Source organism: Hypomesus transpacificus, chromosome 2, assembly GCF_021917145.1.
Source record: "Hypomesus transpacificus isolate Combined female chromosome 2, fHypTra1, whole genome shotgun sequence".
Lineage (NCBI taxonomy): Eukaryota > Metazoa > Chordata > Actinopteri > Osmeriformes > Osmeridae > Hypomesus > Hypomesus transpacificus.
This window is the reverse complement of record NC_061061.1, coordinates 15,896,611-15,920,931: the sequence shown is the minus strand read 5'-3', so window position 1 is coordinate 15,920,931 and position 24,321 is coordinate 15,896,611. Positions and strand designations below refer to the sequence as shown.

The 24,321-nt window shown below is 40.7% G+C and overlaps 2 protein-coding genes across 6 annotated transcripts; both read right to left on the bottom strand.

Moving 5' to 3' along the window:
* Positions 1-189: 189 nt before the first annotated feature.
* On the bottom strand, positions 190-15,078 carry inpp5b (inositol polyphosphate-5-phosphatase B). Of its 5 annotated transcripts, XM_047036831.1 has the most exons (23): positions 14,770-15,077; positions 14,139-14,220; positions 13,954-14,051; positions 13,743-13,772; positions 13,535-13,645; positions 12,237-12,380; positions 9,130-9,208; positions 8,623-8,793; positions 7,301-7,402; positions 6,935-7,049; positions 6,178-6,294; positions 5,677-5,864; positions 5,273-5,384; positions 5,074-5,183; positions 4,807-4,942; positions 4,528-4,638; positions 4,191-4,356; positions 3,422-3,657; positions 2,222-2,332; positions 1,719-1,803; positions 1,133-1,260; positions 933-1,044; positions 190-628 (listed from the first exon to the last, which is right to left on the bottom strand). In XM_047036831.1, the coding sequence occupies exons 3-23, from the start codon at positions 14,024-14,026 to the stop codon at positions 519-521; spliced, it is 2,547 nt and encodes an 848-aa protein (XP_046892787.1). In that variant the 5' UTR covers positions 14,027-14,051; positions 14,139-14,220; positions 14,770-15,077; the 3' UTR covers positions 190-518. The 5 variants fall into 5 exon arrangements, with proteins under 5 accessions (XP_046892787.1, XP_046892778.1, XP_046892805.1 ...); XM_047036822.1 differs by lacking the exon at positions 13,954-14,051 and having other exon boundaries at positions 14,770-15,078; XM_047036849.1 differs by lacking the exons at positions 13,743-13,772; positions 13,954-14,051; positions 14,139-14,220; positions 14,770-15,077 and having other exon boundaries at positions 13,554-13,629.
* A 2,324-nt stretch (positions 15,079-17,402) lies between these two features.
* On the bottom strand, positions 17,403-22,914 carry LOC124478584 (mucin-5AC). Its single transcript, XM_047036893.1, has 9 exons — positions 22,796-22,914; positions 20,945-21,000; positions 19,874-20,521; positions 19,703-19,767; positions 19,377-19,475; positions 18,980-19,142; positions 18,758-18,837; positions 18,567-18,668; positions 17,403-18,273 (listed from the first exon to the last, which is right to left on the bottom strand). Exons 2-9 carry the CDS (start codon positions 20,973-20,975, stop codon positions 18,025-18,027), a joined length of 1,437 nt encoding a protein of 478 aa, XP_046892849.1. The 5' UTR covers positions 20,976-21,000; positions 22,796-22,914; the 3' UTR covers positions 17,403-18,024.
* Positions 22,915-24,321: the final 1,407 nt, after the last annotated feature.

Sequence of the window (24,321 nt, the reverse complement as noted above, 5' to 3'; positions counted from 1 at the left end):
AACTAGAACTGTTATGTACAATATGGGGCTTTGCATTACAGTTAAGAAAAGTTAAGTAATGCAAGGAAGTACACAGTATTTTTTTGTAGATAGTAGTGAACCATCCATCCGTTGACAAGCTTGTAGTGTGAGACTACATCTAATGTCCTATACAACAAACAATGAATCCAACTGATCACATTTCTTGAAACAGGACTTTTTATATACATATATATATATAAAAAACAATTGGTTGTTTTGACATCATAAACGACAAAATACAAATCATCTTTTTAAATAACTAGTAACTTTACATACATAAAAATATTTCTACAGCTGCTCATCATTACACAGTAACAGCTGTGTAATGATATCTTACATTGAAACATTACTGTAAAAAAAAAAGTTTTTAAATCAGTGAACATAATTAGACTATCACTTACAAACAAAAACCTACTTCATTTATGAAATTATTACAAACTAATTACAAATACTGAGCTGTACACTAAGTGAAATCAGTGAAAGGATCCGTGCGCTATTCAGGAGAGGTCCTGGACCAGGAAATGATGGAAGAACTCCTGAGTCTTCCGTTTCTCAGCAAGATCTTGTTTTGAAGTCGACCTCAGTAGCAAAGCAGCAAAAATGGGAACTGTGGTGAAACAGAGCCTAATGTCAGGAACATGCAACATCTCCATAAGCGGCAATCACATGTTGGGAAACGGAGCATTTACATAAAGAAAAAACTTAAGGAACCAAAATCATGATTCTGAACTCAAGCAAGACTACAAAGACTGTGGAAACTGGAACTGAAATATTTTTAAGAACTGAGGAGGATTAGCGAAAATATTAAATATAAACCGTTTACTGAATTACTTTGGTCCCTCCTTGTTAACTTTCAAAATGCTGATAAAGGGGAAAAAAAAGATGAATGAGAGCAAATTGTTTTTGATTACCCAAAATGTTGACATTCAGTCGATTGTGTATAGCATTTTTTAACAACTCGCGTAGAAATGCCGCTAGATAGTTGAACACGTTTTTATGGCACTGAGGTAGCATGGAAATAACCTGCGGACAGAGGTAGAGAGACAGAAAGCCAGAAAAAGTCAAAACAAGTAATAGACATAAGAATGTTCACTGAACTTTCTAGACTTACCTTCTTACACTGGCTTGTGTTGGAGCAACACTCCAGGCATTGCTGGTAGAGGGAGTAGGGGATCACGGGTTCAGGGAGAGCATCGAGGAAGAGGAGCAATGCTTCTGCCACAGAGTGGTTACTGCCAGCTAAGAGTCCACAGTGTCAAGGGCATTATTATTTCAAAACATACAGATGTAATGTTATTTTGCATAGAAACAATTATAAGGCCATGAATAAGGAACCACAAAAATCTGGGGAACCACCTAAGGCCTTGTCTGGTATAATGCCCCCCCCCCCCCCCCCCCCCCCCCACACCCCTACTCATGCAATTAATTCTCAAGTTGTTGAGACTGGCTCCACCATGTGGAGGGAATTGCATAATTGAGTAATTGTCTGGTGCCTATAACCAAGCAGAGTTTGGAGGGATAGAGGCAGGTTTGTCTCTAGGTATCTTATGTATGTACTGGCATGTAGAACATCAGATGCCTTGAGCGTTACCCATTTCAGAACTGGATTAGACAAGCGTGGGGGCATGGTCCTGCACAAAAACATGATTTCTCCCCCCCCCCCCAAATTGGCGAAGTTTTACACTTATTAAGGATACGAAGCGAGTCTGGCGTGCCTGTATCAAGGCAATCCCTTATCTCTTGAAATTCACTCCGGAGCCCAGGTTGCTGAAATATATCCTCCTATGAAATTAAACAAATGATCACATTAATTAAGTAGTGAATTAACCAGCCAAAACTCGAAACTGTGAGTACAATTAATACATGAGTATTAATACACAATACTCAAGTATTAATACAATTCCACAAACTTTTCTGGCACAACTCTGTGTTGCTTCTCATCCATAAATCACAAAAACAATTATTTTCAAAGGATTCAGAATTTTCACTCTTTGGTTGCCCATAGAGAAGCCAACCAATAGGTTTGTCCTTGAAAGACAAGAAAGCCTTACAACCAGGAAGAGGGCCAAAAGTTTAACAATTCAGTGTCAGGTCATAAATTTTACTGGGACATTGACTTCTTTTCTAGGAAACTGGGAAAAGAATCCATGAGGAAGAAGGGTGTAGCGATCAGAAGCAGCTTCAAAGTAAAAGTCCTGACCTGTTTGCTGGCGTTGCGGAACAGGTGGTCCACCATCATCCAGATCTCTTTAGGGATGTCAAGAGGCTTGTCTGTGCTCTCAGCTCTGGTCTCACCTTCAGATAGTTCCGTCTGAAGTTAAGAAAAGAAAAAAAAAACGGAAGGACATGAAAAAAGTAAAAGATACAAATTAAACTGAAAATTGTACTTTTATTTCAAATCTAACTTAAAATCTAATGTATGTGGAAACCATTTTGGTTGGGTATTAAGTAAACAAGTTGAAGAAAATGAGAAAGAGCTAAAATGATAAAAGAACTAACTATATATTTGTTTTATTCTGAAGACTTTCAGGTCTTGAGTCACACCGTTTCAGGATGAATAATTAAACACTGATTAAAAACACAAAAGCCAAGCCTCAAAGAGAGCATGCTGATTCATCTAACAAATATCCTGCTGTTTTGCAAGTCTAATGCACCATTGGAACCTCTCCCTGGTAACAGTAGGTTCTCTGCCAGAAGCCAAATTTAAAATGCGGCATATCCCTCTTCAACCACCTACAGCTAACTTGGATCAGGACACTGAAAACGCTTGTTCACCACAAAAACAGATCTCCATAAAACAAGAAGATTTCCCTTTAACTCGATTTGACAAATGTTGGACTTAAAAAAGACATGCAGCAAAGGCATTAGAAACTTGTGTATTTTTTTTCCTGATACATTTTATTTTCTTGCAAAGATTTTTTATCTACACTGTATTTAGTACAAGTAAAACCACCATGTCCAAATAACTGTCTATGATGGTTATGACATTAATGAACTGACATCAAATAGGAGGTACAGAGTGTACCCTAGACTTGTAGTACATTTCCACAGATAGAAAAACAAAATAATTAGGTTTAACACAGTGAAAAATCACCTAAATCCCTACTAGTCTTTTTTGCATATCCAGCGTCATGGTTTTGTACCTCGAAACTCGTTATACTTTTAGTATACCAGGACACTCTAATCAGCCTCCCCAAATAACAAGGACAAGACTGTCATGACATGACAAATAACCCTGAAGTGTGGAAGTCACATATCAAAGCCCCAGTTGTGTGCGTGTGTTGCTAGTTGTGTGTTGCTAGTTGTGTGTTGCTAGCTGTGTGTTGCTAGCTGTGTGTTGCTAGCTGTGTGTTGCTAGCTGTGTGTTGCTAGCTGTTCTGCACCTGGAAGCTGAACTCACCAGCTCACGGATGATCTCCAGGGGCATGTCCTGGATAGGTTCCCTCAGCTGGCACAGCGTCCGGATGGAGGTGCCATAGCAGCTGGGCAGGTAGTTGCCCGTCACGGAGAGGAAGTAGTCCTTGCCCCTCTCCAGGTGTAGGACCAGGATGTCCTCGATCTGCTGCAGGCCCGAATTCAGTTCTGGAGCAGTGGAGCGGTTGACAAACACCTCCAGGTCGATATCTACGTTTCCACCTAGCACGGGAGGAGAGACATTTAAAGGCCTCCTGAACGTGCAAGTTCGATGACCCACGCGCTATTTGTTGTTCTGCAAGCATGTGATGGTAACAGCTCGATGTCATAACATGCAGCTGTGCAAGTTACATCATTACATCTGCAACAGGATTGTATTATATGGTAGGAACTCTTTCTTTTTGAAGGAAAATAAAGCTCAAATAGAGATCAACATTTTCACTGTTACACTATTTGTATTTTTGTAATTTTGTATTTTTTTTTACTATTGTATTTTTATATTGTATATTATGGCCATTTTATATTTCATGTTCTTTATTTTTATTCTAAATTTACAGTCTTTAGCACCTTAGGATTAGTGAGACTTTGTACCTTTAGTATAGTTAGACCACTTGTTTAAGTTAAGATTCCTATATGTTGAATGTATACACCTTCCTGCCAAAGTAAATTCCATGTCTGTGTAAACTTTCACGGCGATTAAATCCCATTCTGATTCTGAATGCCCTATTCCATACACCTCAGCAGTATGTTCTCACCCTGAGCAATGAACCCTTTGGACGGGTTGGCGGTCAGCCAGGGTTTGCAATAGGTGGGTTCATCCGGCTTCTGGATGAACTCAAACTGGCACGGGACCTGCCCGTCGTTATGGAGGGTCAACGTCTCCGCCTGGTGCTGCATGTACTTCACGTCCTTGAAGTGAAACTGAGAGACAGAGACAAGGGCTAGGGTCTATTAACAGCCAATCTCGGACAACCTCTCGCTCCACTGACGAGACCTACGAGGGACATTGTCGTATGTAAGAGAGGCACAGAAAGATTGGTTTACGGTGTCTGTACATCTAAATCGAGTTAGTACCGCATGATGCCACCTTACCTCTCGTTTGGACAAGGTCACGGACGGAATACAGTCGTTCTCCATCTTGTCTATGGAGCGCACAATCTCCTCAAAGGTCTTCTTATAGGCCTCGTCGTTCACCACCTTGATCTGTGAGCAACGGGGACAGAAACATCGAGTCGGTCATGGTGGGCTGTACCGAGTCAAAGCGTAAGGGGACAAGAAATGATTTAAAGGATGATTCACAAACCGAGCGAAGAGAGAAAGTAAGACAGACCCATGACGGGGCCGACAAAAAGACAAGAGAAAGACTGTTACCCCTATCTCCAGCAGCGAGCTGACAGGTTTGTGGTCGCTGGTCTTCAAGACCATGTGACTCTCGTAGTGCAACTGCCGGATGTTTTTCCCACGCCACAGAATCCGGTCGCACCATGCCGGGGCACGACACTTCTCGCTAAGGAAGTGAGAGCGATTCATTAAAACCTCGAAAACAAGCCACAAGAAGGGCAAGCTTTAATGCCGTTCCTTAATGACTCTGTGCCTACACAACACAAGAGGTATTAAGCAGGTAAGCTTTGCGGTTACCTGGTGTCCCACTGGTCAGTGCCTGTGTCGTATTTGTATGTGGGCTGAAAATCAATCTCTCCTTCTGTAAAACCCACAAACACGGCGTCCTCTTCGATCTGTCTCTTCAGCTGAAAACCAGACTGACTTTAAGCACTAGCGTTCACACTGAACAGTCAGGGCAGCAATGAAACAACAGCACGTCCAAAACGTCCATTACCTGGTCGTAATCATACAGCGTCTTCAAGTCCTTCTTGGAGATCAAATCTTTAACATTTTCAAGGTCAAGATCGTTTATCCTGTAGTTGAGGTCCCCCAGCCAGAAGATGACACTGCAAAACACCCACATTGTGACCACTGCACCTTTTTCTTTTCCTTTTAAAAAAAGTTGAGAAGGGCAATTTTGAGTGAAGAACAGAAGGGCAAAATTGGCAGTGGCCTCTAAAATGTTAGCCCTCTGTTCCTCGCTCAAAATTGTCCTTCTCAACTTTCTTTTACAAAAGGAAAGAAAAAGGTGCAATGGGCTCTAATTTTTTTCCAGAGCCATATGTATCTCATTGGGCAGGGGCCACTTGAATCGTGAGCGGTTTAACTGGTCTTGGGCCAGCAGCTGCGGTCTCCTACCTGTGCTTCATGATAGGGACAGGGGGCAGGCTGGGGTTCAGCTGGTGGAACTGGAGCCGGCTGCAGATGTCCCTATAGTCCTGGTTGCGCCTCTCGTACTCTTCAGCGTGGGCCGCCAGGTGGGAGTTGACCACGCAGATGTCAGAGTTGTGGAACCGGAAACGGATGGCCACGGCACCTTTGTTACCCTGGGAGGGAGGAAGGGAACAGAGAGAGAGAGACTGTGTGAGAAATACAGTGCGAGTGAGTAAAGACTTCATGTTTTTAACCTTGCGAGGGAGAGAAGAGAAAAGAAAGGAGGTCCAGTCTTGTGTTTTTAACTACCAAGACAACTAGGGGATGACTGTTTTCTACAAGGCCAAGGTGGTAGACTACTAGATCTAAAACGGGGGCCTCATTAAAAAAACATGCAAATATTGATTCGGCTACTCCAAGGAGGAAAGGAATGTTTTGTCTTGTTATTTACACGGCTCCTGTAATCTGCAGAGGCAGGAGACCCACCATTCTTCCCATGATGCCTGTGCCCACGGTCTCTGCTTCCAGCTCAGAGATATACTCTGCGTGCTCCTTCTTCACATAGAACAGCATCATGATGCCCACCAGACGCACCAGCTTGATCTATAGTACACAGAGGTAGGTCACACACAGGTCAGACACCCATAAACACTGGCCATACAAACAGCAATACACAAATCCAATATAAAGTATTATATCAGCATTCAGGTGGACTTATACAGGGGGATGGAAATCAGTCAACACAAATACAATATTAACGGCTGAATGGATTCACAAGCTGTATTGCCAAAGGTATCTACCTACATTATAGACCTATGAGACAACACAATTCTATGCCATGGCCATGAAAGAGCTACCACATCATTGTAAAAAGTGTAATTGTGAGTCAGAGAAAGAAAAATAACATTTCATTAATCTTCATAGAAAGGGGAACCTAAGTTTAAACTTTCAAAGAGTGCTTGATAATACCAGGAACAGAGGAAGCAATCTGTAGTCAGCATTTTTAGGGGAAAAAGACAAGATGAAAGTCCTACAGAAAGGGAACCACGTACTGAAAACAAACAAGCTTCCACCAAACAAGGAAATCCCTTTCAACATTTTCATGTCTGGTTTCTTAGACAGGGTTCTGCTTTAATGGCATCTTTTTAACTATAAAGGGAGGAATCTCTGTCTGTCTGTGGCTTGACAATGTTAGGAACCAAGAACTGTAAGAAGTTCACAGTTACAGAGAAGGGGTCCTTACTAAGGCATACTTGGCATCTGGGTGCAGCCCCTCGATCACAGCTTTCATCCACTCAGACTCCTTGGGTGTGTCGTTGAAAAAGAAGGCCTCCTTGCTGAGATCCAACTCCTGGAACCTAGAAAACAGAAGAGACATTGAACACACACACACACTTTCGCACACACTCTCCTCACAAGACTTCTTCCCACCCTGATCAACTCTGGAGCAAACTGACACCGATGAAAATTTGAAGGGTTTTGGTGCTAGCTCTCGTGGACAAGTCAGTGAGACTGACTTGATTCAGAACTGTTGTGGTGATGTGGGCACCGGGAACAGTGTTTAGCTAGTCTGAGATTATTTCCAACTCAGGGGTAGATGGTGACTTACCCCACACAGTACATATCAGGAGGGGTGGGGGTGGATCCCAGCCACGGACGAAGGCTTTCTTTTGGTGTCTGGCCGTTGACATTGTATGTGCCCAGAAAGAAACTACAGCAGAGAGACAGTCACAAATGAAGAGAAAGTTACAGATATTTACAGAGAGAGCAATAAGTCATCTTTTCTGTTGAACAAGCACTACCTAATACAGGCATATCCTGCTACTGTGAGGGTACTTGGCAGAGACATCTTCTAACGACCTTTGCTAAGGCCCTCTGTTGTTATAGTGGAATGTATGACCTAAACAGAGCAGTGTGCTGACTTTACAAAAATGTAAAAAGCACAAGCCCTCTGTGAAGGAGTCAAACATCATGTTCCTATCTTGCCAGCAGGGGGACAATTGAACTATTTATTTATTTACTATCATATTTAATTTTTTCTTTCAAGGATCAGAAGTGTATAATTCTAACAGTATTCATACATTACATACAATGTAACATAGACTTATTTAAACATACAATTAATGTGTCATAAATTACATGTACATTACAAATCTAACAGTATACATTTCATGTGCCATGCATTTATGTTTGTTTTGTTTCTTATAACCTTTAATATCAATTTGTTTTTTTCTCTGTTAAGGAACCCAATATCCTGAACATTAGGATCAACTGTAAATCGTATAGAGGAGGTTTCCTATGAGCCTGTAGTGGTTTCTTAAGTCTCCTGAGCAGTTTCAGCTTTGTCTTATACTCATTAGACACTTTTGTTCTTAAACCTTCCTTTGCACTCATGTATAATGCAGAAATACAGTTTTTTTGTGGTCAGTCTGTAACTTCCGGGTGCAGTGCAAAGTAACCACATCTCTGCTACCAGGCATGGTGAACAATAATCGCTCTGCTACAGTGAAACAATCACATCTGCTACAGTGCAACAATCACATCTCAACAACTATTACATAGTACTGCAGCAATACATGTTAAATCTTAAGTGCAACATCAACATGTTGTGGTTGCAGTATCAAGTGAGACAGTGGAACGGGATCTCAAACACAACATACAGAGAAAAGACTAACAACTCGCCATTTCAACATCTGTCAGTCTGGCCTGCAAATTACACCTATATATCTATATCCGGCTTTGGCTGTGAATCATGCAAAACTGTGGTTAATGTTAGACATTAAAGTGTTCCATCAAAAAGACTGTTCTTCAACACACAATACTGAAGCAGAAGTTGCCATTTTAAATGTAAAACAGTTCGTTTTTCTCTGTGGGCCACAATATAATATGAGATACCCAGGTTTGCCAGGCTCCCAGTGAGGACAGACTCACCTGTAGTTCTCCAGGTAGGTGTACTGGTCCTCGTTCTTCAGTAGCTCACACCTGATGAGGTTGTCTCTCAGGCCAAACTGCGGCATGGTCAGCATCTGGGCTTTGTTGGACAGGGTGTGACTGGAGGAGCGCACCATGTCATCCCTGTCCTCACGCGCTGCTTTGCCCTGGCTGTTGGCAACACCGGGGGAGGGGTTGGGTCGGACAAAAATAGAAATATGTCATCGGGCCGGCCCTATTGGGTTTGAGTTTGAAAGCGTAGCCTGACTGGATGGATTTACGATTGCAGTCTTTATCCAATAGCACTGACAACGCGGCCTCTGTCCCGTACAGTACTATGTACAGTAATATTACAGTTTTTACTGTAATATACAATTGCATACAATATATACTGCTTCAATGTAATCTGTGGAAATGCTGGAGGCAGAGGTTAAAGTTCACTGTGGTCCCGACCCTCTTTATGCACCGTACTATATTTTGGGGTATGGGAGGGAGCAAGATGCTCACCTTTCTGGGCTTGAATCCACTCTGTGCTGCTCCTCTTCTCTGTTGCTTCTCTGGTCCTCCCTTACAGGTAACCTCCTGTCTGTGGCCAAAAGAGAGAATAAGAGAGAGAAAAAGGAAGAGAGAGTGAGCGAGCGAGAGAGCGAGAGAGAGAGAGAGAGAGAGAGAGAGAGAGAGAGAGAGAGAGAGAGAGAGAGAGAGAGAAAAGAGAAAGTGCAGGAGCAAGACATTGAGAGAGTAATTAAATAGACCATCCCTTCTAATGAAGTGCACACAAAGATGGTGCAAGCACTAATCCGCAAGCTTCTGGCTATGCGGAAGGAAGAATCAATGAGCCAGTCAATAATAATGTCAGTTCAGGGCATGATTATATATTGATGTTACCCACAGAACACTTCACAATCCCCAAAATGTAGATCTGGGTGAAATAGAAGCATCTAAAAATGTCTAAATGAATTTCAGCTTCAGACAATGTAACCCACTATCTGGGCTACTTGGCCATCTGTTACTATAAGTGTAGGCCTAACCAGAAATATCAGGGAGGAAATTGTTTTTAAAGAAAGTAAATCTTTTCTTGTTTGTCAAGAAATTCTGCACATTAGCTAGCAGGCTAATCTAGATCCCTCTGCTGCACAAACTCAAGGAGTATGCGTGAAGTCTAAGTACAGTACAGACCAAATCATTTTACTCGAGCGTATAGGTCTAATCCTGTGAAGTATTTCTATTCACATCATGCTAAATGTTTTACGAATACTGTAGGACGTTGAGGTCATCTCTTTCAGGTCTTCTATGCGCCTTTATTTACTACGACTTGCAAGAGGAAGTGGTTGCAATATTACAGGAGAATGTAGACCTGCTACATGTGCTGACAATGCAGATATTCTCCTTACTCATAGGTCTACTTGAACATGCCTAATAGGACAGAGTTTCAACATTTACAGGAAAGGTTATTTAAGTACTACATTTCAGAATAGGAAATGAAGTAACTTGTCTTAGAACAACCAACTGTGAGGTCACACAGTGTCCAGATATACAATTTAGAGTAGGCTAAACTGCGTACCAAGAGGGGTAACAAAAGTATGTGCGTACATTTGGGAGGGGGTGTAGAGCGCTACGGGAGCACAGGAAATGGAAACATTGACTACACCCAGTATGACATGGAAACTCCCAGGGTGATGTGAGATGCCTCTGTGTATTGAGTAAATAACCCCATGCTAAATCACATTCTTGTTGGTAGTCTAACTAGAGATCTGTGAAAGCTGGTAGAGCAAGCTTGTATTTCCACGACAACAGGAGCCCCAAAAATATAGTGGTTGTACTTTTGTGAAATGTCAACCTTTTTCAAAAACACATATGTTTATAAGCATTTATTCCACCATCTAAGGATTACATACTGACTGTTACGCACAAATCCTATTTTTGGTCATCTATGGCATATTTTGCATTCCAGCAGGGGCTTAATTCTTCTGGACTGGCTAAATAATTCACCCTATTCACCTCAAAGGGAACAATACTTAAGTGAGAGGGGTGCATTTTCCAACTGAAGATAACATGCATGAAGCAATGCATTAGAGTGTTCCTTTAGCCTCGGTTACGTGATATTGGCCTCTAAGTAATCTACAACAGAACAAGGACAAGAGCGTGCCATTTTATAATACTGTATAATTAGGTATAACGTCACTTACTGTAGCGTTAGTTGTTCCAAAGTTCATAGCATGAATACTACTGTATCTAATTAGCTTGCCGTCATTGCTTAAAGGCTGATAAGGTCACAGAGTCGGCTTGTTGTTAAATCGTCAACTGCAGTATCGAAATTATGACAGGTGTGCAACAGCACTATCAGTAAGTATCACCGGTACTTCAATCTAGCTGGTATACTTTCAAATACTAATGCATAGTTATCACATTGACGCTGGCAATAAAGACAGATTGCAGGCAACCTAGTCCAACAGTCCATAACTTCAGAAGGAAGATGGCAACATGATATAGCTGGCTCGCTACTAGCTATCTCATTTACATTATTAGCTAGTTGCCTACAAGTTCCAAATAACTGAAAGCTCTACCTCTCAAGCTAGCTTTGCTTATTTCTATTAAGTAACACATTAGTTGGCTTGCTAGCAGTAGCCAGCTAGATGCATTCAAGATTTTGCACAATGCAAGAAGGTGCCAGTCAAAGGTGCCAAAACATAGACAGAGGAAGGCTGTGTTATGTATGCTACTAGCTAGCATAGCTCCCGCAAGAATAATTCGAAAACGTTAGCTATAGACTAACTACATAATGAAAGTTGAGCAACGAGATCAAGGTAAGTTTTAGTCGACCAATTTAGCGTGGCTTGCTAACAGAAATCGAGTGCTACACAGTCGGAACGGAAGGATACATTTCCACATACCAGGCTCTCTGATCACCCTCGACATTTCCTTGCACTGCTCCCACACATTATGTGCAGTGCAATGTCCAAAGACCTGTTCATGCTAGGAATGTGAAGTTTTTTTTCTTTTCCAAGCACCGTGACTGGTCCCACAGCACAGCAGGCCAAAGCAATCAACCGCGAAAACGTGCAACTAGAATGGAACATGGTGTAATGGCAATTGTGTTATACACTAGCCTAAAAATCCTTTTGAATATTTGTTATTACTCGTGTTTTTAAAAGCCATTTAACAGTCAAATGGAAAAGGTGAAACCAGCCACTGACAGTATTACACTAGTTACTTATGCCTAATTTATGTTTTCTATCAACATAAATAAACCTCAAACTCCATCTTATCCATATCTCAAACTGCAGTTGATCTCACTACAACAAGTGGTGTTGGGATTGGCACTCCACTGAACATGGTATTTATCTTTATAAGTACTCTTGCTGACCACCACAAAAAATCCATTATGAGACAATCCAATGGCATCTAGAACTTATGAGATTAACAGCAGTAGAGCTATTTATATAATATCACTTTACCAAAGCAACGAACAATGCAAACTTTTTAATTTCACATTTCTCTTACATTTATTCATTTAGCAGACGCTTTTATCCAAAGCGATAAGTCACACTGGGTATAGTTTCTGTTTGGATAGGATCAGTATGCTGTGTGATTGAGATATGAACGGGACTGACCTGTTTTCTTGTGCTGGTTCATCTTTGACAGTTTTGCTCCTATGGGAGTAAGGGCTTCTTTCATGACTCCTTTGCCTCTGGTGGCTTTACGGTACTTGTGTAGCCATTCAAACAAAGGTTCTTCTGAAGGGGACTTACACACATCTAATACACATTCAGGGGGAAAAGAAAAAGAAAAAAAACATTGTTAAACCAAGGCAAAAACATTTAAATGATTACTTGTATCTAACAATAACCTACATTTGGAGAGGTTATTTAGCTTTCACATTAGCATGGTTAGCATTGACTGGTCTCTTCACAGCCAGTTGTAGTTTTTTTTTTTTTTTTAAAGCTCATGACACAATGTGGTTGTTCTGTTCCTTATAATCAGACCACACATTAATATAGATCACAAGTCTGTTTACCTTGATCGTTCCTCACATTCTTCCTGTTAACAACCACAGTTGACAGACTAAGACCCTCCATCACTGCTTTTCCTCACAGGAAAAAAGTAAGCCTTGCTTGTCTTAAAGTGTCACACAAAGTGACTTACAACACATTCGAGCCTAAATGAGTCAATGCCAGGAATTACACATCCATGACAAAGTAGGCTTTGTTTCTGACTACGTCACTGGTTTATCCTTTTTCAGATAAACAGGCGAAACCAAAATCATATCAAAGACAAATCTGAGGGCAAAAAGGTGCTACACAAATCAAAAATGGTTACGTTATTACAACAACCAGTTGCAGGCATAGTTAGAAACGCAGAACGAATACACTGTCTACGCAGCAAGAGCATTAGGTTCACAAGCTCCACCCCTTTCCTCAGTGTTTTTTAGTCTTATCACAAAGACTTCGAGTAACTTAGTGATTCGTGATGAAAAGCAACTGTCATTGATGACTAGTTTATAGGCTATATATATTTTTTGCAGTTGTTGTTGTTTTAATCCCTGGTCATTGCATTATTTTTATAACTGATGATGACATGTTTGTTCAAAGGTTAAAAGGATACATATTCATTATCAACTGTTTAACCATCTGATTTGTGAAAACAAACAGATCAGCTGGCTGGAGAAAATAGCCTTATTTACTGGTAGTTCTGTTCTGTCACATGTAAGGTAAATCAACAAACTGCTTAAGACTTTATAAACAGGGTTTTAACTAAGGTAACAAGGAGTGCACACATTCACATCCCCCTATAAGATGAAAAATGTCCTTATCTCCCACTTACAACATTACAAGTATCATCCATTAATGATATGCATTGTTTACCTCTACACTGATAAGAACACTGTGTAGAACTAGGAACTGTATCTTACCACTCAAGACTCTGTTTACCTCACTTAGGAAGAGGCGAGAGTGAGAGCCAAAAGGAAGTCTCAATTCCAACTCCACATCCTGATAGCTCACCATCACCCTGCTGTCGGCACCTAGAACCATGCATATATAGTGATTTGATTATTTGGAAGATTGACATAAAAATACTCAAGGCCAAAGAATTCAAAAGACTTAAGTAGGAGGACCTACCCACAACTGCAACTACATCTGCTGATGACACTGACAACAAAGAAATGTTGGAAAGAAAAAGGTAAGTCATGGCTTACGACTATGCTTAATTGGTAAGGGCTAAAAACGACTACAAAATTACTTTTTTGATGGGAGGGGGGGGAGGGGGGGGATCTAGCAGTCTCTACAGAGTGTCTAATATATACAATTTGAAATTGATGCATCTGTGTACCTTCAACAACATCAAAGGAATTTGAGATTGGAATAATGCCATCCAGAGCAACATCTTCACCTGTTATCGCCATTCTTTTATGAGTGTAAACAAAAAGACTACAGAAGGACAACAACAAAACATAAATAAAAAAATACAAATACAAGTGTCATCAGAGTTTGTATGATCTAAATATGTTATCTTACGCATGTTCCTTTGTATGCTGAACCAATCCCAGCAGTCTGCTTTCTGTGACGTTGTCAACAAGGACAAGACATTGGACAGCATGTTAACAACAATTAAGGATTATGCACTGTATATTATAAGTAAGGACACAATGTTGCTGAGATATTTCCTTCCGATTACTGTATTCTAAATAGCCGTATCCATATTTGTATACTTTATTCAAATCCTTTTCAGATTCAATCATTCTGGAAAGACACTTGTTCCAGTTCAACATCAGTATTTACCTCAACCGACCTCAACTCGGGCAAAATTTCATTGTTTCTTTGATTCAGAATCGCAGCAACATTGCCATCGCGTGGATGAATTGTTGCGTTGCAGAAATTGGACTTCAGCCGTAAAAACGTCCCACCCAGAAAAGCTTTTCAAAATCTTACGCATTGATTTGTTATTTTTTCGTTGTTGACAAACAATACATTATTGCAAAGATTAAGGCTACATTAGATTGAATGAGATAATCTGATGTGTCCGATAGTAAAGCTAGTTTCTCTTAAGATCTTAAAAGAAAGTTAACGTCAGATTGATAGCGTCAATTGATAATCCTACATTGAGAAACAACAAAAATCAGAAACAATTTGATGTTACAAAGGATACTATGATGCAATTTTCTTCTTTTTCCAACGTCTCCTGTATTGCCACTGATTGATCCATGCTTGGAAGCCGTTATATAGGCTCGCGAATTCTCTTCAAATTAAATACAAGATAATCTCAAACTACATCTAGCCTATATGGCTACTTAAAACGGCTCTCCAAACAAAGTAGTTTATATCGAGGATTGGCGCGTAAAAGTAACTTCCCGAATATCGACATTATCCGTTTTTTGCCAGATGTTGTCCTGATCGAGGCACAATTCCTCAACACACGGTTAACTTGAGCGAAGTGCTGCCACGCAGATATATTTTGTTGAGGAGACTACTCAAGGTGACGTCACCATTAGGGTGTCATTAGGGATAACCATCTCAATCGGATTAGCAACCATGTAGGCCTAATCAAAATTTAGGGTTTACAATTGGAAGCACCTTTTAATTGTCTACATAGAAGTCCATACGAAAATAATGTGAAAAGGGCATTATAAACGGTCAATTAACCTATTATGGAGTACAGCAAGATTAATAATAATAATAATAACAAAACACAATCAGTGTTCCTATGTTCTTTATTTATAGACCCAACCAATATATATACAACCCTACTCCAGAAAACATTTGGTGTGAAATGCATGGCACTGTATTAAACTGTTTATAGAAAGTGTAAAAAGGTAATACTTCAGTGAAAAGCCTGTTAAAATGTAATTTATTATAGGCCTCATGTAGTCCCAAGACAGAGTTCTTATCTCTTAACACTCTTTGGGTCAGGATAGCCTCCCGCTCCATCTCTGCTCTCCCTGCTTTTGTTGGGGTCGAACAGAGGCTTGTCCTGGACTTCTTTGCTCCTCCTTCAAGCTCTTAGAGGCGGGGCAGGTTCTGGAGCGAGGCTGAGGGCTGGAGTTTATCCCATCCTCTCTTCTTCTCTTTCTTTCTCTCTCTGCAAGAACGAAGGCAACCTCCATCAGTATGTCCGGAGCAGCATGTGCTATGCACTGACCTGTGAATAAAAGGATCAAGAAACAGAGTCGATTGAGAAATTTAATCAAGCAAAGTTACATTTGAAAGAAATTCTTAGAGGAATATCAGACATTTCTTAGACAGGAGTAGTGAGCCCTACCTGATCTAAGTTCTGCTTCTACCTCACGAGTTGTGATGTGAGAGTGTATATCTAAGAGAGATTGGAGTGCAGACTTAGCCTGGCAGGACTGGTTGATGGAGGACCCAGGGGTACCGGGACAAATGTCCTGGGGACTCAGTAGCTAAAGCTCCGTGTAGGATGCTTGTAGGTTGCCCACTTGTCCAGGACCTGCTGATCTGGAGATGTCAGGAGACAAGGCTCCGTCTGTGGATGCAGAAGGCCATAGGGTTACTCAAGGTAAAATGTTACAGACATCCAATGTTACAGACTATTTAGATGTACCATTTTTTTAATTAATCTTGGAGTGTTCATTTCAAGTAAACATTCTATAAACTCAAAGGATTGTGATTAGCAACATTCAACCTTGACCTGAGGAGTAGCCAGAAGCATCGCTGCTCAGGTCATCTGCACTGATGCCAGAGTGGTAGGCTGAGAGATCGAGCACAGCCGTTTCACACTGAATGGTGTGCGTGAAACCAGCAGACTGGGGACTGTCAGGGCGGCTACTGGGGAGAGAGCTCTCAGGTGTACCCCAGGGGCTGAACACAACTGGGGAGAGAGCTCTCAGGTGTACCCCAGGGGCTGAACACAACTGGGGAGAGAGCTCTCAGGTGTACCCCAGGGGCTGAACACAACTGGGGAGAGAGCTCTCAGGTGTACCCCAGGGGCTGAACACACGTCCGGGGCTCCTCTGTCTTCGACTTGAGCCCCAGTCTGTATAAAACAGGACAGGATATTGAAATGTGGGGTGACACATAGACCTACTCAAGGCCCTAGCCTAAGATTGAGAAGAAAACTCACAATAACAGTAAAATTCGGAGTATAAATCGGAGAGAGTAATCCCACGTCCCATCTCATCCTCACTAGGGATTGGTGTGTAGAGATAGACAATCCCAAACCTGTGGTACCAAGGTGTAGCCAGAATGAAGTTGCTCAGAGGTTGAGTTGCAAGAGAGGGTGAGTAGAAACCCATGTTAGGCTTCCACTAAGAACACAAGCCAGAAGTTGAAGAAGCTAGAGGATCTGGGAGGGGATGTACTGTAAGGGCACATTACCCGACTCAAAACAGGTAATCTAAATGACTCACAATGGACAAAAAAGAAAAGATTTAGAAACCTACAAACCTGTTCCTCTTTTTTTCTGATTCTATCTCTAGTCAAAGAACTTAACCTGTTATGTCACCATTTGAAGGATACATGTTTTACCTCATCCTTATTCTAGGATAACAGTTGCAACACCTCAATGATATTTTGTATATTTTACCTTGAACTACATGCTGTCACAATGATGGTATTCTTTCACCATTCTTTTGTCAACATAGATGTGCTTTATTATATTTATCTGATTGCAAATACATTTGTTATAGTTTGTACAATTTACACAGTGTAGACGATTAGATTGAATATTAAACATTAAAATATATAATTGTATATTTATGTTTCCATTGGGCATCTGAGTTTCCCTTAACTGATAATTCAGTGCAATTGTCAATGAATAGGAAGTAAAGGAAGAATCACAGTTTATAGTACATTGTAGGACAAAGTCAACAGAAATGTTAAAATAGTATTGTAAAATAGCCCATAAGGTTTTCAATAAAGTGCATACAGATATGTTTATATATATTCTTTTTTTGTTGTTGCTTCTCTCAGTACATCAAGGTCAACTGCTATCAAAGGATCTAAAATAATTAATTCAAAGATAATGTTTAAATAACACTTCCAGACAATTTGTACTTTAACCACTTGGTTTCCATCTAAAAAAGACACATGCAATGTTGCTGAGAAGGGGGGTTTGTATTCACAGTGCCATACTGGGACCTAGTTCAGTCATTCATGATTACACACAAACAGTAATTTACTATTTTTAGACATTGCCAATGTATACAGTATCCTGAATGAGAATGACACATAGTCATGTATAGCATTTTAAATTCCTAATTTTAAACCAAAACACAAAATGAACCCTCACAAACCTCAATACACATGAAAACAGGCAAAGGCTTACCCACAGCCAAGGGTTACAACGATTTTACAATCGATTCAGAACAGCATTGCAGTACAAAACCTACATGTAGTGTATGAATATGAGGACTATGTGCCTCCTCAGCAGTCCAGAGTAACTTCTTTACACCAGGGACTGATGACAGAGCAGAAAAAACAGCACAGTCATGATTGAACCAAATGAATAGGAAGGCCCCCTGGTGGCAGAAGAGGGTAGGTTCAGGCTACCATCCAGCTTGAGACAGCTTGAGATGGTGGTGGCGTTGCAGCACTCCTGTTGGCACGCGGTGGTCGAGGTGGCTGTGCACCCGGGTTGTCCTGGGCAGGTTTCTGCACAGCCTGCTACCCAGGTTGTTCCCGTGGTCTTTTTCAACTATAAAGACAGAAGACTCAAAGACTTAGACTGTTGTTTGCTTTATTTGATAACTTTCTACAGGACTTTGGTTGGCGTTCGCTGTAAAAAAAAAGAGAAGTGCTTTACAAATAAACAGATTTGACCTTACTCAACAAGATGAGTTGACATACAGGATGTACCGAGAATATGTTTAGGAAACTCATCTCATATGCCTTGGTTTGGTCTGTGTAAAAAGTTCACGATTTACTTGAAAGTGAAAATATGATACCATAAACGAGGTCATCAGTGTTTAATATGGATGTTTTCTTTACCTCACAGTAGTGTTGATTGAGGGAACAGAACGTTGATGAGCTGCCGGTGTAGGACTTGTAGCAATCTGTCGTGGTGCATTGGAATGTGTGACACTTTTTTCCCTGTTAAACAATGGATTTCAGATTTCAGAATGTGCTCAAGCATGCAACTAATCACACAGACGCACACTCAAGCTAAAAAATGTGTTTACATTGTTTGGAGGTTGCGTTGTAATGGTAGTAGTTGGTGCTTTAGTTGTGGTAGAGGTTGTGGTTGGCTTCATTGGAGTCACTAGAAGTTCATAAGAAGAGCATAAAAACATCACTCCCTTACTGCCTAAATAATCAATCCGAATTGATCAAATGTTTTCCATCCAAAAATGTGTTGTGTCGAAACAGGATATCCCATATGGCATGCAGAAATGGCTTCTCACCTGTTGTTGTGCTTGTCATTGAGGCTAGGGTAGAGCTCAGGCAACCTGTTGAGTTGCAGCAGCTCATGATGCAGTTGGTCTGGGAGTTGTTGGTACAGGTAGAGATGTTATTGCAGGAGACTGCACATCTCAGTGTATAGGACACACCTTCATTGTTCTTCAACTGGGTGACAACATGAGACACATAAGAGAAATTGTAAAAAAAAAAAAAAAGCTTATACCACGAGAATTTAAATCAAGTCCATGCCATGGTTTGCATTGAAAATGCCCCCAAAGTAAGTAAAAGGTTCTGAAAAAGATCTTAATTACACATGCTATGTTGAAATATCAATGAATGACAAACAATTTCCACTTAACCTTAAAGGTTTTGATGGCCCCATCATAGTTCTAACAGTACCTGGCAGACATTGTAACCATAGGAACATGGGACAGCAGTGCTATTCATAGACATACTGTAGCAGTCTGAGTAGTTACAGGAGTAGGTGAGGCAGGAGATCTGGAGAGAGAAAAACGTATGTGCGAGAGAGAGAGAGAGAGACAGAGAGAGAGAGAGAGAGAGAGAGAGAGAGAGAGAGAGACAAAAGGAAGAACCAGAAAGAAAAAGAAAGAAAGGTCAATACCAGTTATCAACAGAGAAAAAATAATCCAGACAAAGAGTGACACATTGCATGGTCTCAGGCAAGGCTGATGGAAACATATTGGATATGAGTACAAAATACTCACCATACTGCTGTTGCTGTTCCCTGACATGTTATTACTGTTGCTATTGGAAGAGTTCATTGCAGTAGCTGTGTCAGCAAAGAAGAGAGAAACCAAGAGGGGAGGATTAAAAAATGTTTCCTTGTTAAACTGATTCACATAAATATAACTTTGAATGGCGGCAGCCAGCAGTACCTGTCATTACAGTTCCGTTTGTCATAGAATTTCCAGTCATGGGGGCCATTTGCCACGAGGTTGTTGCAGTCGTCATTGAAGAAGTAGAGGCATTTTGAGTTGAGGCAGGTGTCGTTGTTGGTGTAGTTACACCCGATGATGAAAGGCTAGTGATGGAAGCAGTCACTGTGCCTGTACCTGATGTTGTGTTTGACTGCATCACGATGGAGCTTGTGGGAGGTAACGAAGTCGAGGCAGAGGTAGTAATAGGGGTAGTGGAGACTGTAGAGGCAACAGTAGAGGCAATAGAGGTAATAGAGCTTGCTGTGCCGGTGGAGATAGATGTAGAAGGAGCAGTGGTACTGGAGGCAGTTTGTGTGGTGGTAGTAGAGGCAGAAGTGACCGTTTGTGTGGTGACAGTAGGGGCAGAAGTGACAGTTTGTGTGGTGACAGTAGGGGCAGAAGTGACAGTTTGTGTGGTGACAGTAGGGGCAGAAGTGACAGTTTGTGTGGTGACAGTAGGGGCAGAAGTGACAGTTTGTGTGGTGGAAGAAGCCGGGATGGTTGATCCAGTGGTTGAAGCTATGGATGTGATTGCTGTGAGGGTGGTTGATTGACCAGACACGGACAAGAACGGCTGCAATTCCAAAACTAAGAGGAGCAAAAGGCCTGGCAGAGGGACAACAATTGATTACACTTCAATTCAGGTCACTTCGCTCGCATTAAATGCAGAATAAATGACCTCATTAGAAGATAGTTTTTTTGGTTGTTTGAAAGCTTACATAAATCTGTATGTTCACACTATCATGTGATTTGGAAAGTAACTATTGCATTTATTCCATATGGACTATTGGATTATGTTACTTTACATTTTCGCCATGGTTCTTGAGTCCATGACAGATTGGACTAATTAGTGAACATGGCAGCATGCACCAAACAAATAAAGCTAGAGTACACTCAAACAGATAATACTATGAGTGTTTGTGTTAATAGTTTATGGTCGATTTGTGCTCAGTTCTGTTTTTATTAGACTGACAGAACCATAAGCTTACTGGAAAAGTAGAATAAAAGATTGCCTAGAAAAAGACATACCTGTGCCCTTTAGAGCAGCAGTTGGGGCCATTGTGTTGAATAGATGAAGTGGGAGTCTGTTCAAACAAAGGCAAAATGTTGTTGATATAGACATGATCAATAACGTTGACTCCCACTCCAAACATAATACAGGTACGTCGAGCACAATAGCCTGTATGACCGTGTAAATATTATTGTCTCAAAGTTGCTATCTGTTGCAGAACAAGAAATAAAACATTAGGCCAGGTAATGAATTTCAGAAGTCTATATTGTTTTACTGTTGACATAAGAACCATGTAGGATTCTGGGACCAATCAGACTGTTTACACTTGTTAATACGGTTGGAAAGAAGTATGCCCATTCATCTACTCCCACCTGGGTCTCTTGTTTGATCTATGGGAGCCATGTCATCTAGGAGATCCTCCCCAAACAATTCTCTAATTGTCATGATGAAACCGAGATGGTAATGATTGGACTGGCCAGCCGGCCAAGTTGGAAGTCGTGGGCAGATAAAATTAAGATGCAACCGAGACTTGAACAAAAGAATCAAGTAACAGTTTGTACGACATTTCAACTTTAAGAAAATACTTTCGGAAAAAAAGGGAATTATCTTGAGATTGTGTTTTCATAGTCCAATTAACTTTGGGACTTATGGTTTAACCTCGTGAGATCATCCACTCCTAAGCCAACCATGCGTAAAATCATAGACTATTATTTCATTGAGGGTCTGTTTGTGGCGGTTGGGCCGTGAACACAATTAAAATGTGTTTGTTCCTCGACAGATCCCAGGGGAAGTAACTCTTAGCACGTCTTGTTTTTCCCCGGTCCCCGGGAGCCCTCCTCCGCGCTCACCACCCTGGAAACTCATGTGACAACACCGGCGCTTCATCGAGCTAGTCGAGGACTATTAAAAATAAAAGGAAACCTTCACGTGTCTCGACAGTCATGTCACTCTCTTAGACCCGTATGCCTCATGTTCCACTTCCCCATAAAGTAACTCACTCCAGCCTCTAGACCTTATCATGCAAGACCATAAGCTTTAAGTTAATTTACAATTAATTTCCAGTTTGTTTACATGATGTCATACAATATGTACTGTAAAACCTTAACTAAACAATTACAAGATTAACAGTCAGCTAGATTTACACCTGAGTTGCAGGCTTGTTTCCTTAAGTTAACTATTCTGAAAGTGACCTTCTGGGTTTTTGTACCTATAAAACCCATGGTTTCATCCATCAATTATTTAGTGAAATGATAAAACACAAATTCTGAAAACAAAACTGAAAAATCTCTCATCATTTATTTTTGATTCTTTACTGAATACAATATTTTACGGCAATTTGAATTCATGAAAAATCCCAAACTGTAAACTAGGGCCTGCAATTTCTGTAATTTTCTCTACAATGCATCATGTGGTAAAATGCACAACTCCTATTGTATGGTAAAACAGTTGCAAGTCATAAAGGAAAGGAGTAAAGGAGTTTATAAAGGGTTTTACAATATCCCATTACAGCACTTTAGGATCAGAAATCAATTAATATTTTCTATTCTATTAGAGGGATATTCTTTAAAATCTACAGTGTGTGCCAAACTATCCACACGTAATTATAGTAAGTTAACAAAAATATAATCCCTTCACAAAACATGAATGATCATTGTATTCCCTACATATTTATTTCCATAATAACCTTGCTGATACCGACAAAAAGATTTTATAACTTATGCAACAAATCTGTCGGCATCGCAACCATGGCAACTGATCTTGTTCAGGTGCATCATCCAAAGATTCGCTCTCAGAGAATTGGAAAAACATAAAACACAGCAACTTCTTCCATAATTTCAGAATATTTTCAATCAAAATCGTCCGCTTACCCGTGTCCTTCTCCCCGAGAGACTGTTTGTGAAACCCTTCTGTGTCAGCTGTGGATGAAATAGTGTTCCTCTCTCTTTCGTCTCTTTCTCTCCCACTCTCTGTGCCACTACCAGCTTTTTCTTCCTGGTGACAGCACTTAAGTGGTAACCTAATAAGTGGAAACTATCACCTGCATCACCCATTGGAGAGGAGGGGACTGGCGTTTCTGGGTGGGACTATTCCATACAAGGCCCTGGACAACAAATTAGACTCACCCTCAGGCCCTATATTTCACAGATGAAATGGAGACATTGATCAAAACTATTCTGTTGGACTGAACAGATGAAACATGACAACATGATTTTTGTGTAGACGGATTGGTATACAGACAAACCAATGTAGATTATGAAGATCTGCAGAAACCAAACTATTTGTGAAGTTAGTCTATAAGCCCCATTTTCTAAAAAAGAAATAGCTGATTCCATCAAGCGTGACACATTGTACTGTTCCAAGGCAGAACAAGAATCTCACCTTACCTGCCCATGAAGGTATCAGGGCCTCTCCCTAACAAACTTCTGAATACAGTAGAAGTACCAGTTATAGACTTCTTTGTGAAAGAGTAGAACTTTTGCACAAGTTTTAGCTAAGCCGTTGTAGGCTTGTTGGGGTGGGCCAGGGTTACAAAGACTTCCCTGCCTTTCAGGGTGTTTGTGGGGAACCTCTTGGTTTCAGTTCAGCACAATGTGAAATCAAAACCCCCTCTCTGTCTGCCATAAAGAGGGACTACAATTACCTCTTTGTGGCTCTGAGAACATACCTGAGGACCACGCAAGAGTCAGGTTGGCTACTCAGGTGACAAAAATCCTTCCTTTTTAAAACTGCACAGCAGTATTTCTTTTCTCCAAGGGAAGTGAAATTCCGGAATGGTTTAATATGGTTCTGCCTTGATATGTTACTCAAGTCTCATGTCATTCTCTTTGCCAATGCATGTGTATTTCATGTTTGGAAACACACTTATCTTTTTATATTTGCCAGTAATTATGGAATTTAAACGAAACCATTTTCTTGTTTTAAGTGTAAAAGCTGTGAAAGGTTTGCAGACAAATGCTCCTTTTTTCTGCCTCTTTTCAAATCACGAAAATAACCTGTCAGAGACATCAACATGCTTTGCATTTGATTTACAGTAGCAGAGCAACTCAAATACATGTTTGCCAGTCTCTTCTAATTTTCCTAAACATTATGGAACCATCATGCAAAATACTGTCAAAACTGGACAAAGAGCTTTAATGGAAGGGTTTCAGGTAACAAAACCACAAACAAATGAGGGACTGGATTGAATAAATGTCAATAACAAAATCCTTAAGCCTCTGTCCTTGGCTAGTTTTCATCATGACTGGTTGGCGGGATTAGGGGGAGGGCAGGAGGGGAGGGGGGGAGGGGGGTAGGCAATTTAACATCTCTAGCATATCTACCCTCACTCTATATAAACAAGAACACATAATTGAAAAGCCTTAGAAAAACAAAGGTTTATCCTTTCACGTAGTTG